General features: G+C 40.7%; 1 protein-coding gene across 1 annotated transcript in view; it reads right to left on the bottom strand.

The window, feature by feature from the left end:
* The window catches only part of LOC150087631 (O-acyltransferase like protein-like), a 65888-nt gene extending 51953 nt beyond the window's left edge, over positions 1-13935 (bottom strand). Inside the window, exons 1-3 of the mRNA XM_090369836.1 lie at positions 13488-13935; positions 7195-7373; positions 4244-4337 (exon numbers count right to left, since the gene is read on the bottom strand). Of these exons, the coding sequence (XP_090225962.1) occupies positions 4244-4337; positions 7195-7373; positions 13488-13935 (721 nt within the window). The remainder of the gene's footprint in view (positions 1-4243; positions 4338-7194; positions 7374-13487) is intronic.
* Positions 13936-14401: the final 466 nt, after the last annotated feature.

Genomic DNA, 14401 nt, shown 5'->3' with positions numbered 1-14401 from the left:
TTGGGTCTGGTGCTCTGGTTAGCTGTCTTTTGTGCTGCGATCATGAATACTTCCGTCTGGATTCTCGGGTTCTGGTCGTGATTCATGGTGTCGGGTCTGGTGCTCTAATGGCTCTATTATACATGGCGTATAGTGGGACATTTGCTGGACAGTATCTGTATTGGGTTTTAAGGTTACAATTCTTGTGGAACAGCAAATGAGGAGATAGTCACTTGAACTGTGATTTTTGAAGTTTCTCGTTGTGCCATCCAGACTTGATTGTTATTAGTTTTTTTTTCTGCTGGTATGGGCACCCGGAGAGTGGGATTACTAGCACCCACTGGTATTGCACTACACACACACACACACACACACACACACACACACACACACACACACACACACACACACACACACACACACACACACACACAGAGTGTTTAATGATATGTACAGCGCATTTAATTATATCTTGTATATAAATCATGTATATACTTTGATGTACATAATCTTGAGACTGTGTATTGTGTGTTAATAAATAAAGTAATGAATGAAAACATTCCTGGGTGGAGGCTCCAAAGCTCGAACGGACCTTTTCCCAGCAGTCCAAAGATGTACACAGGGTTCATGTCCGGTGAACGAAGAGGCCATTCCATGGTGGAAAAATCTGCGGAATGCTCTTCGAACCATGTTCTAGTCACCGTGGTCTGTGGGGAGGCGCATTGTCCTTCTGGAAGAGTCCATTGCCCTGTGGATGCAGGGTGACCATGAAGGATTGCAGATGGTTTGCAAGGATGGACACGTAATCTGGACCGTTCAGAGATGAGCCTAGACGTACCAGAGGTCCCAACGTGTGCCAGTTGAACATGCCTCAGACCATTACCGACCTTCCACCTGCCTGAAAAGTTCCTTGTTGACATGACTAGTGTAGGCTTCGTGCGGTTTCCGCCAGATACGGACCCGCCAGTCCACTCGAACTAACTGGAAACGGGACTCATCGGACCAGGAGACCCATCTTAAGTCATCCAGGGTCCAGTACCGATGTTCTTTCACCCATTTGAGGCGTAGAGCTGTGTGTCGTGGTGTTAGCAGTGGGACTCTGGTGGGTCCCATAACCTATTGCAGGTAATGATCGCCTGATGGTCTTGGTGGAGACGTATCTGGCACCTCCTCGTTGAAGTCGGCGATGATTTGTGCCACTGTCGCTCTCCCGTAGGCTGAAACAATGCGAGAGAAATGTCAACGGCCATGTTCATCCACCACCTTTCTCCGCCCACAGCGCTTGAGGGTTTGAGGGGAGAATACTTCATTACTTCATTGATATGCGTGTCCAGATATTATCAATAGCGACCATAATGCTATTTCCTTTTTTATTGCTCCTGAGTCTGCACAGGAGTGTCTCAGTGCTGGGAATTTGAGAAGGTTTTCGATGGACAAAATGAATTGGGATAAGTTTGGAAACTACCTTAAAATAATATATAGTGACCAGAATACATTAACTCTAAATGAACTTAATGCTCAAGAGTTTGTAGCCCATATAGAGTATTATTTGTATCAAGCAATGCTTCAGTGTACTAAAAGGAAGCAGTTCAGGGTGACCCCAGTTCCTTGGTAGACCCCGGCTTTGACTGTACGGAGGTCTCAGGTGCAGAGAGCTAGGCGAACATATCAGCGGAATAGACATTTGTCGGAGCGGGAAGTTCAGCTGTTTAAGGAGAATTATAGATCCTTGCGCAGTGAATATCACAAGGAGATTGCTCGAGCCAAAATTGATTGTTCGCAGAACCTTGTTAGAGATATGGAAAATTCAGACCCCTGGGGACTGATTTATAAGATCTCACGCGATAAGTTACTGCACGGAGAAATTTATAATACTGTTGTATCTGATGGAGAAGAGACTGATAATTGGTATAATACTGTGGAGCATATTGTTAAAAAACTTTTTCCTGAGAATGAGCTGGATTTGGATACGAGAGATGAATCTAGGGTACGGTTGGATAATGGTGAGTATGTGGGCTCATCTGAAATAGATCATTCCTCCTTGTTGGAACTAGCTGCCATTGCCAAGCTAAATGTTAAAAAATGCCCAGGCCTAGATTTGTTCGAGAACAAAATACGAATTAAATTTTATGATCTTTGTCCATAAACATTGTTAAAATGTTCAATAAATGCTTGTTGGAGATGACTTTCTCTAGATCTTGGAAGATTGCTCTACTCAAGATTTTACACAAGCTTGGTAAGCCTAAGTGGGACCGTCGGGCGCATAGACCTATCTCTCTCCTGGCTAATCTTGGGAAGTTATTTGAGAGACTGTTGGCTCCTCGCATTGTCGAAATGTTAATGGAAGTCATATTAGTTCAGATTGTCAATTTGGTTTTAAAAAGGGACACTCGACGGAGGAAGCAATTTTGGTATTGCTAAATTACATAAGATCTTCTCCTGATAAGTATGATCTAACTGTGTTTGTTGACTTTGAGGGTGCTTTTGATTCTGTCACTCGACGGAGGAAGCAATTTTGGTATTGCTAAATTACATAAGATCTTCTCCTGATAAGTATGATCTAACTGTGTTTGTTGACTTTGAGGGTGCTTTTGATTCTGTCTGGTGGGAGAGTGTATTAAAATCTCTCAGAAAGGCTGGATGTAATAAGCATATCTATGGCGTTATACTTTCCTACTTCAGTGATCGTCTTGTGAAGGTTTGTGCAAAGCATTTGATGTTCTGTAAATATGTCACTCGAGGACGTCCTCAGGGATCCGTCCTGGGGCTGACATTTTGGAATGCGGTTCTGGATCAGTGGCTTCATAAGTCGAACGTCTTACAGTGTCTGCAAGTGGCTTATGCGGATGATTTGGTCGTGGGAGTTTCTGGAGGATCGAGATTGGCTTTGGAGCAGAAAATACAAGTAGTTTTGGATGACCTCTCTGAGTGGACTGCCTTGAATAAGTTAAAAATTTCATCTAAGAAAACCAACTTCATGGTATTCAAAAAACATTTTGACTACAATCGTCCACCTAGAGTATTACTAAATGGAAATCAGGTTCCATTTGTATCTAATATTAAGCATTTAGGGGTAATCTTGGATGGCAGACTGGGTTTTCATCAGCATGTGTTGCATCTGTCTGACAAACTAAAGAAATTTACTTCCTCTGTGATCCGTATTTCAAGGAAAGAATGGGGACTTAATAAAAGAACTATGTCCTTGTACAACAAAACTATCTTTTTGCCAATTGTTGCATATGCCGCCGGAGTATGGATGGGAACAGTGGTCAAAGTCGAATCAGAAATAAACTGATGTCGCTTCAGAGATCCATGTTGTTAACTTCGTTGTTTGCTCCGAGAACTGTATCTACGGCTGCGCTGCAGGGGATTGTGGGGTCCATTCGTTTAGGCTTGTATCTTGTTTATCGTAGAATGCTTTATGGACTGAGAAAAAGGATTCCTACTCATTACTTGGATATTTCTGCTGACCTGGCTGCTGATATTAAAGAAGAGAAACTTCGAATCTGGAATGGTTTAATTGAAATATGGAAGACTCGATATTTTCCTGGTTATCTTTGAGGTTGGAGAGATAACCAGGAAAATTATTCCACAGGCGGATTTTGCCATTTCAAAAACAGTTTCGCCATGCTTTTATCCTTCGATGTTTACCAGCTATATACTGACCGGACATGTGCGAGTTGACAGATCGAAGCGCAGAAGATACACTTCTTCAATCTGTAAAACGTCTCAAATACCACAAGTGACTATTTTTCTGTCTGGTATCTGTATGTATGTCCTAACAGAACTTCGTTTATTTTACTGCTCTGCTTTTCTTCACTCCTATTTCTCACCATGTCATCTAAGCCTTCCTTGGGATGATGTGGGTTTGGTCCCATAGGTCCCACACTTTCGACATTATTGTTTCCACGAAACATTTTAGTACACATTCTCTTAAGTTTTCCCTAAACTCTGTCGAATCGAGGCAAATTTTATTCAAAGAGGTGTGTATCTTACTTTTGAACCCAAACACGATTCTTCAATTGTCTCAATTTACAGCAGTTCACCACCAAATAACTCCCTCTTTCCCAGTCATCCACAGCAGCATAAAAAAAAAAAAAAAAAAAATGCCACGTTATCTTATAGTAATCGCTTATATTTTTACCCTGCTAATTTTATTTAAAATTTTAGTACAAGGACTATCATAGGGCGCATGCTTAGAGAGCACTGATTTCTTCAATTGATATTGTTAATGTTTTGATCAGAGTGAAGTAGACGCACTTACTCAGGTGGTCCAAGACAGACTGCAGGGCTCTTTCAATATCGCTGTGCAGACAAGAATCAGGGATGCAAATTCCCCAGAGAACATCAAACGAATGCTGAAAAAGAAAGAAAGAAAGAAATTGAATATAAACGTATTTTTCTCAATTATCAATGGCAAAGAAAAACCGAAGAGAGCGAAACAAAGTTCCCACGAAATATAAGACCAACTTCTGTTGTTCTTTTATCTTAATGGCCATACGAAATTAATAATAATAATGAGCGATCCAGCGCCATTTATCTTTACATCTGATAGTATGAAGTAGTAGTAGTAGTGGGGTTTTTAGAACTTCAGCAACTAAGGCCATATTGCTCGGTATATACGGTGTCTGTAAATTGCTGTGTTCTGAGCTCGGTTTTCTGTTTGTTAGACAAAAAACACAAGTTTCCAGGAGAAGTCACCATGCCACCCTCGTCTGAGACCGACTAAATCGGCCACGATGTGAAACAGTCCTTGGACTCAGATCTTTTCCACACAGTATTTGGAGGACGGCGATTCTACCAACTGTGCTACCCACGGGGGCATTTTTCTAAAGGAAACCTTAGAGGATAGTGTTATTAAAGTAGCGTGCAAAACTTAAGGACCAACACTTCGTCCTCCCCACATCGGGTGGAAAAGGCTCACATTCGAATCCTGTCGATGACGCGAGAAATTTAATGGATATTTTTCACTCTGTGGCTGAATTAATCGGTCTCAGAGATAGCACGGTTTTTGCACCAGAAACTTGGGTTCTTTCGTCCAGAAAAATAGGCAAATCGACCACAGAAAACACGCAATTTACAGACAAAATGCATATATGGACATATAATAGAAGTAATGGGTGTCCCTAATTTGAATTTTTTGGCCCTAGTTTGAGTTTTTTGATTACCAACACTATTGCTAAAGGTTAAAAATCACAAAATCTTTACTTAAGGTACTCTTTACTGATGACAGTAGATTCAGTCTCAGCAGCGATTCTGGACGTCAGCTAATCTGGCGAGAGGTTGGCACACGGTATCATCCCGCAAACATCACTGAAAGGGAGCGATATGGCGGTTGAGATGGTGTCGTCTGGGGAAGCGTTATCGTGGACAGACGTACACAACTCCAGATTCTGGAACGCGGTACTGTAACTGGTGTACCCTACTGTACTGAGGTAATTCTTCCCCATGTGCATCTATTCGGAGGTACCATTGGCCCCGAGTTCGTGTTTATGGACGATAACGCACACCCCATCGCACTGCAGCTTTTGATATGCTTTAGGAAAGTGAGAACATTGTTCGTATGCATTGGCCTGTCCGTTCCCGTGATCTAAATCCCACCGAATACATATGGGACGCTCTGAGGAGACACCTAGCCACACCCACCAGAAAATGTTCAACAGCTGAAGATGGCGCTGACAGAGGAATGGACGATGTTGCTGCAAGAACTGATCAACAACATTGTTCTAAGTATGTATAGGCGGGGCAAAGTCTGCATCGACATTAGGGGTGACAATATCTTCTACTGAGGACCACCTCTTCCCTTTGTTCCATCTTTGGCAGTGATGCATCTGTATCATGGCAGCCAGTGCTATGTTGCCATTTTATTCAAAAATGGCAACACCATTTTGCACCGTTTTGTATGGGTTATTGTGTCGGTGTTGTTTCCTTCATCATTTCTATACCTCACGAGGTTCCTTTGATATGCTTTTCCCATATCCAGGCCACTGCTATGATAAGCTACAGGTGAAAACCTGACTAGTCCTTAAATTTTGCACATCAGTGTATTATAATCACTAAATGATCCAAGGAAGGATTCTTTCTCGTTCTTTCTCCATCTGCAAAAAATACGGGAAAAAATGCAGCTTCCAGTCGCAAAAAAGTAGCTATCCAATTCCACTTTGAATCTTACCAACTCTCTACCTCGGTCGCTGTGCAGCCACAATTCATTCCAATGATTTACAACATGCAGCCCGAAATTTAAATAAATAAATTTCCTGTTTGTACTCCAGGATAATCATAGGAGTTGACAATATAGAAAGAGTTCAAGAAATAGCACCGTATTTAGCAGTCACGGGCTTGAACTTCCGTCACCCAAGACACATGTACTTATGCTGCTTACGCACCCTTACGCTTGACCTCTCGGCTACAGCGACCTTGATCAAATTAAAGTTTATAACTGAAGTTCCCACTCCTCCCAAGATGTATGGTTTCCAAGCTCTGCAGTAAGCACTTTATAGCTGCTTGTTTACACTGCATAGAAAAAATTTTGGCTGACTAAATCGTAACTTTTAAGCCTTTTTCTTCCTGAAACACTTTATCCGTAGAAAAAAAATAAATAAATAACTGAAAAGTTATTGTTTTAGCGGGCAGGCGATCAATATTGACTAAATTAGACATAGAGTGGCCGATGTAAAGGTTTTTCTCAAATTCTACTAATGATGAAGTGGAACGCATCTATTGTACAAATGGTGTGAGAGAGAGCAAGAGGCTATCTGTTTCGATACTGTCCAGGACACACGCCAAGAGAGAGAGAGAGAGAGAGAGAGAGAGAGAGAGAGAGAGAGAGAGAGAGAGAGAGAGAGAGAGAGAGAGAGAGAACTTCGCGTATGTCCGCGAAGTTCTTGTATCTCCTGACCTTGCTCGATTGCCTATATTTCCTCTAAGTCACTAAAAGAAATCTCATTGTGTGAGGTCCCAGAAAAGCGCTAGGGCCTGTATGGCTACAGCGTTGCACATACCTTACATTGACTCAGCGTTAATGAAGTTATGAGGAACGAAAAAGCTAATGGTAGTACTATACTTACATGCCGTGGCAAACAAACAGATGAATGCCAGAAAATCACCTCATTGTGGTAATCAAAAAAATCTTACCGAAGTTAGATCCCAGATGATCTTACGAGAATTTAAATATATCGAATGCATGGCCGAGTTGCGCTGTAATAATATACTCACCTGGCCCAAAATGTTCAAGGTCAGAGTCTTTTTGCAGTACTTTCCTTGGAAGCCTTTGAGTGTCACATCTTTCGATCTAGATGGAGCAAACTTCAAGTTCACACACTCGTTGTAATCTCCTAGCCATTGTATATCCCCCTGCAAGACACCACTAGGGAGTTTACCGTAGGAATCCAACACTGAAAAGAGAATATAAAATTAGAAAAACATTTAAGAATTAATTTGCTCTAGAATTTCTCAAGATTGTCTAACTGTAACAAACAAGTGCAGAGTTGGATTGGGTTGGATTGAGTTCGGTATAATAGGTGCAGAAGCAACAAAGGTTATAAGGAGTTGGAGAAAACTCTGGTTTATAAGGGAACGCTTAACTTCAGACAGACACACCACGTCCGCGAACGAGACGAAAAATTCTAAGTTCTCTCAGGGATTCGTGAGTTGTACTATGTCACACCGGTGTACTGTACAGCATACCGGTGGAGCATTAGTGAAGGAAATACATTGAACATTGTCGCATATTTGGCGATCTCACGACCAGCACCATTATGAAGGTTTATAGAATTTATAAATTTATTTAAAATGTTCTTATATTGTGTCTCCTTCAAGTATTACCATCTACCATCATTTTCATGTAGGTTTAATGTTGTTAATTAGTAAAAGTTGATAATCCTTGGCAGGTTGCACAAATGGGTCTTCATTTTGATACGCTTGCTGAACGCAATCAATAACAAATAATTTTCACTTTTAATTATTATTAACATGTTTGATAATATTGTATACGTTCACTAACTTGTCATTTCCCTCCAATATTTAAAAACACTTTCAAACTGATGCCCACATATCCCCATCAGTATGTGAGGCTCTCTAAAACAACACTTCAACTCTCTCACAAAACAGCTATATGATGACGCTAATCATGCCAAAAGAAAAATTAAGGGTCATCTGCTGAATTTTGACTTTTTACATCTACATCAAAACAGAACATTCATTTCATCTAAATCAACAGAACATTGTCACGGTCTTCACTTTTCATTTTTCTTATTAATTAGCGTTAGCATTAGTAGAGGAATGTGATGCAAGAAAGCAAACTTATGCAGCATCAACCAAAAAAAAAAAAAAAAAAAAAAAATCCCGTTTCACACAACCATTCGCTCTAAACATTTTTCCAGTTTTCCTTGAATTTATTTAAGCTATCAACTTCCACAACAAAAGATGGAAGTTTGTTCCACCAACCACTACCCATGGCTAAAGGCAAATTTCCGAACATCTATTCTACAACTGTCCTTCCTAAATTTGAATTTATGACCTGTAAGGACCCGTCCTTACATTAATTAATAAAAATTGTTAAATATTATGAGAATGTTAACTGTAGTACGAATAGTGGTTTTTCTGGTACAAACAACATGGATTAAGAAGCACTGGAATTCAAAAATAACTTCCAGTCACTCTCTGTTTAGTAGTAGCTTGTTTGTATAGAAGTTCTTTGACGAGTGAGTGAAAGTAATATACCATGACAAATCCCCCATTAAGACAGAGGCAGATGCACCATAGAAAGGGCCAAGAGTGCTTAAGCTGGCCCTCTTAAAGATTTCACGGTGAAACGCTATTAGAGGTGGGCGACGTCACCAGGTGTGCGCGCGTGAGGTCACGGGAGGAGCTGTGACGCTTCTCAGTTGACCTGAACTTCCGCTTCTCTTTCTGGATTGTTCTGGTATGTTCGAGGTCCACGGAAGTTGGGGCACAAAGAATAAAGAAGACCCGCCCACGGAAGAGGAGAGGAGACAAATGAGAACACAGGAAAAAGGATGTGCAGATCTCCTATTGGCCAGGAAGAAAATAGAGGGAATTTTGAGAGGGAGATTCTGAAAAGGTTTTCGGGGCATTCTGGAAAAGTTTTCGTGGCATTCGGAAGAAGTTTTCGGGGGAGTCTGAAGAAGTTCACGGAGCGGTCTGGAGAATGAATTGAAGAAGTTGGAGAACGATACAAAGCAGAGCGGTAGTCTAATTTGGGTGATAGCTGCAGCCCTGAGGTAGATGGAAGCAGTGATAGAAATTCTGCGTATCCCGACTGCCCGTAGGAATGTTCACCTGTAAGCATGGAAGCCGCAGCAAGGAAGAATCACATCCTGAAAATTATGTAGGCAAAGCCAGTCGAATGAGTGGTCGAACCATTGACCTACTAGACAACTCCTCTATCCACGGAAGAAGAAATGCTGACCGGTAAAGAGTATGCGACCCTGATTGATTCCAGCCGTGCAGTATCCGGTAGGGAGACACCATAAATCACCGAGATCCCCAAATGAGCGCCCCCGCATTCCAGTACCTGAATGACCGATATGAAAGGAAGCCGAGCAGAGAGGGAAGTTCCAGGCCTAACACGTAAGTGCTAGAGAGTTTACCGACATAGGTGTACTTAATTTATTAAGGAGAGGACTTTAAGATAAATAGACATATATGGTTAAGGAGGGGGGTTTAAGTAATGAATATATGAATAAAAGTGTAATGTATTTAAGACGGACGTAGCCTATAATTTGAAGTGAAGCTCCTCATATTAATGCTTGCTGGAAGGAGAGATTATAATAGATAACTGAGAATTATTTAAAGTTGGGAAAGGTTTTTATAATATGTATGAAATTGAAGGTTGAAATTTCAATTTATTATGAGTTGATTTGTGGAGAGTATTTCTGATTTTGAGTAGGGGCTAATTAATAAGTGATATATATATAAAGGTATAGAGGGTTAACTGTTCAGAAGGGTAATGTTAAATTGAATTGATTAATAATTCCTGTTGACCTGATTGCAGAAAGGGTGTCTGATTGAATAAATGCAATTTTCTTACAAATTGAGACACGAACTCTGAAAGTTTTTGTGAGCCAGTTCATTGGCTGGTAGTTGGTTTATTATACAGACTGTTCAGAAGAAGAGTGGGAAGAATCTATGTAAAGTGTATGACACGACCTATTGAAGTCCCTGTAAAGAACATGAAGAGACACCATGTCATAATGAATAATAATGTGTATTAGAATAGGATATCAGATGATGAAACAATTGAGTTTGAACAAGATATTTACACATATAAAGGTTAATGAATTAACAAGTCACCAGCCAAATATAGTTTGACCAAATACTATTGCTAATTTCTGTATGATATGTTAATAAACATTGTTTTATTTTACATTCATGTGTTGGAGTTTGTCATTCCGAAACTCAGCCAATCCTGTGGAGAAATACTTAAAATAATTAAGGTCCCCTACGAGTCAGGTAATCTTCTGAGAACAAACAAGTCAGATGCTAAGTGGGAGGATTGGACTACGGGGATATACATATAAAAAAGGGGATAAATTATAATAATTAAAATATAAAGAAAATTAGACCAAACAAGAAAAACAATAATACCCCCACAATAAACAAGAGTATAAACCCACCCCCACCCCCACAGACCCCTCAGATTCGTAATCTGAGCAAGAGAAAGAATCCCATCAACATTGAGTATGCCCAAACCATTCAAGGACCCATACACCTCAAACAGATCACCTAGCTGGTGCCTAGTCTCCAGACGCTGTAATTTGCAAAACTTTAGCCTTTCTTGGTAAGAGCACCCCTTTGCTCCCCCTCACCAATCTTGATGCCCTTCTTTGTACTCGTTCTAGCAACTCTACATCATTCATAAAATGACGCCTCCAGACCTCCTCAAAGTGTGGCTTGGCCATTGTCTTATACACTGGTGTGCAAAATTTAAGGACCAGTCAGGTTTTCACCTGTAGTTTCTCATAGGAGTGGCCTGGATACGGGAAAAGCATACCAAAGGAACCTCGTGTGGTACAGAAATGATAAAGGAAACAACACCGACACAATAACGGAAACAAAACGGTATAGAGAGACTTTATTCAAAAAATGGCAACATAGCACTGGCTGCCATGATACAGATGCATCACTGCCAAAGATGGAACAAAGGGAGATATAGCCACCCCTAAAGTCGATGCAAGCTTTGCACCGCCTGTCCATACTTAGAACAATGTTGTTAAGTTCTTGCGGTAACATCGTCCATTCTTCTCTCAGCGCCATCTTTAGCTGGTGAACATTTTCTGGTGGGTGTGGACGTGGCGCTAGGCGGCTCCCCAGAGCGTCTCATATGTGTTCGATGGGATTTAGATTGGCGGAACGGGCAGGCCAATCTATACGAACAATGTCCTCACTTTCCCAAAGCATATCAACAGCTGCAGTACGATGAGGTGTGGCGTTATCATCCGTAAACACGAACTCGGGCCAATGGCAGGTCGGAAAAGACGCACATGGGAAGGATTACCTCAGTACAGTAGCCTGCACAGGTTAAAGTACCGTCTTCCAGTATCTGCAGTTGTGTACCCCCATCCAAGATAACTCCTCCGCAGACGAGAACACCTCGACAGCCATATCGATCTCTTTCAGTGATGTTTGCGGGTGATACCGTGTGCCAACCTCTCGCCAGATTAGCTGACGTCCAGAATCGCTGCTGAGACTGAATCTACTCTCATCAGTAAAGAGTACCTTAAGTAAAGATTTTGTGGTTGTAACCTTTAGAAACAGAGTTGGTCCTTAAGTTTTGCACACCAGAGTAAAAAGGAATAATCACCTCCTTTTCCTTACTAACAAAATTCCTGTATATCATTGACAAAACCCCATAACTTGCTCTGGCAGCCTGTCTGCGCTGCTCAGATAACTTCATATCTGACTGCAAAATTACCCCCAGGTCCTTTTCATTTTCTCCCACCCACAGTTGGTACTTTTCTCTGGGGTTGCTTCTACCCATATGCAGTACTTTGCGTTTGTAAATGTTAAACTTCAGTTGCCACTTCTCAGCCCATCTGCCCAACTTTTCTAGATTCTATTGCATGAGCGTACTGTGATTACTGTCAATAAGAACCCTTCCAAGATTCGTATAGTCCGCACACTTGGACATTAAGCTTGATATACCTTCATCAATATTGTTGATATGCAAAATTGATATCGTTGATATACGAAATAACAGTGGGCTCAACACTTAACCCTGAGGGACTCCACTAATAAAATTATAATAACCACTCAAAAATTCCCTTATTCATAGAAGCAACTTGCTCTTAATGCCGCACTGCTGCAGCAATCTTTTCTGTGCAAGCAACAGTATCAAAAGTGTTCCTGGAATAAATTATAAGACACCAAATAAATTTTTATATCCATTTTTTTGTGACTACATTGTAGTATTCTTCTTGTAGTTCTCTGTCCTCAGGCAGGTTCAGGGCTCCACTGACGCCATGCTTCTCTATCTTGTGCTTTCCTTTTAAGGCCTGCGTATCCAATTGATTGAATACCACATTCTAGTATCCAATCAAATTGGTCAGACAAGACTTTCCCTTAACAAACCCATGCTGTGTCTGAATTATTACTGCTGTCTTGTCTAGATGATCCTGCAATGGGTCTTTAACCACTGACTCCATTATTTTCCCCCGGAACAGAGTTCACAGGTCTGTAGTTACTCGTGTCACCCTTTGATCCTCGATTCACAAAGGGGGCGCTGACGTATGTACACAGTACTTCGAATGGCAAAGTGTAATCAGAACGTGTATTTGTTTCTTATCGTTGTGTTTTTATTTAAATTATTTTACTATCTCTAAGGCTAATAGCCCCTTTATAAAATAGTTTACCTCGAAATTATTATCGTAATTACTGATTCATGTTAATATATTTTCCAAAATTATTTTAAATAATTTGCAGTGGTGTGATTTAGAGAGACACTGAAACGTGTGCAGGAAATCGGACAGTAATTTGAAGAGGACCACGCCCAGATTAGCGATAATATTAGATTTTAAGACTTGAAATTTATTTTCATCTAAAATCTTTCAGTACAATGTAATTTCGTTTTTTTTTTTTGGGGGGGGGTTATACTGAAACTGCAAAATTTAAAATTAGCAATCCAAAATATGTCCATTTTTAATTTAAACATTCCCCATAATTTAGAAGGGTAATTTAGCGGATTTAGTAGCAGTGAGGTTCAGAATTAGTTGTTTTTATCACTTAGAATCTGCACCAATGCAGCTAAGCCGGTACAAGTATCAATTGGGTGTGTTCTATGGATGGTTTGCTTGTTTTGGGGGAAGAATAACAGCGTTTCCGAGAGTGTAAAACCATACAGTCCTCACAGAACCTACAATCTCGGTTAAACTCTGAAAAAAAAAAGCAACTTAACTATTCCAATGCACAATAAAGGTATAAACACATTATTATGCAGCTGCAACTTTGTTTTGTTGATCAGAACTATTACCAAATGAAAAGGATCTTACTTTTGATGAACCACTCCTTGTTTTCTCCATGCTGGAGGGTGTCCCGCACCAACCGAAGACAAGGATTTACCTCTACATCGATGTCTTTTAATAACTCCAGAAGCATCTCAGCTAGCTCATAGCCATATTCGATCCCCAGCGACCGGATGCCAGGATGAAACTGGTCCGAATCCATCATCGAAATCGGGTCCTTACCAGATATTTTCGGGGAAACTCTTTCAGGTAAGGCAACTTTCGCGTGTAGAAAGTCGAAGACGTGCTTGAATCCCCTGAGCACGTTAGAAACGGCATTGATGTATTCATGTGCACTAGGGAAATTCTGAAGGGATTGCAGCACGGTGTGGTTATCGAGCGAAGTTGGTAGGTTGTAGGTTGCAGAATCAGTGCCAGGTGCAAGGAATACAACGCCGAGATGAAAGAGAAGTGAGCATAGGGAGAGAAAAACCATGTCTGCTGTCGTTAGATAACAATCAAGAAACTGAATCGGGCGCACCAAAACATCAGAGCCACCTGCCTACAACTACACTAAACAGATGTTCAACTCCACTCATGTGGCGCTTTGCAAGTACAGTTAGAACTACGTGTACACCTCAGCAAACGTTGCTTCTTTGTTTTCAATAAAACTGAAACAAAAGACATAAAAAGGAATATTATTTGCACGATTATAACAAAAATGGTTTAGGATAAAAGCCAAAGAAGTATTAACTAAATTGTCACAAACTCTCCAATAGAGCAAGAAAACGTACAAGCACGGAAAATTGAGAACAAGAGAGTTGTTCTGTGGCAAGAGTTGCTGATCATTGATACGACAGGACAACTGTTTATCATTTTCACAGATGTGTAGTTCGGTTGCACCGGCAACCTGCTTCACCTGTAAAATTATATTCCCTGTCCCTTTTTTGTAAATTTTAATG

Source organism: Mastigoproctus giganteus, chromosome 3 (assembly GCF_048544385.1).
Source record: "Mastigoproctus giganteus isolate SK-2022 chromosome 3, ASM4854438v1, whole genome shotgun sequence".
Taxonomy (NCBI): Eukaryota; Metazoa; Arthropoda; class Arachnida; order Uropygi; family Thelyphonidae; genus Mastigoproctus; species Mastigoproctus giganteus.
Note: the sequence above shows the minus strand (reverse complement) of the source record. Positions and strands in the feature narration are given on the sequence as shown.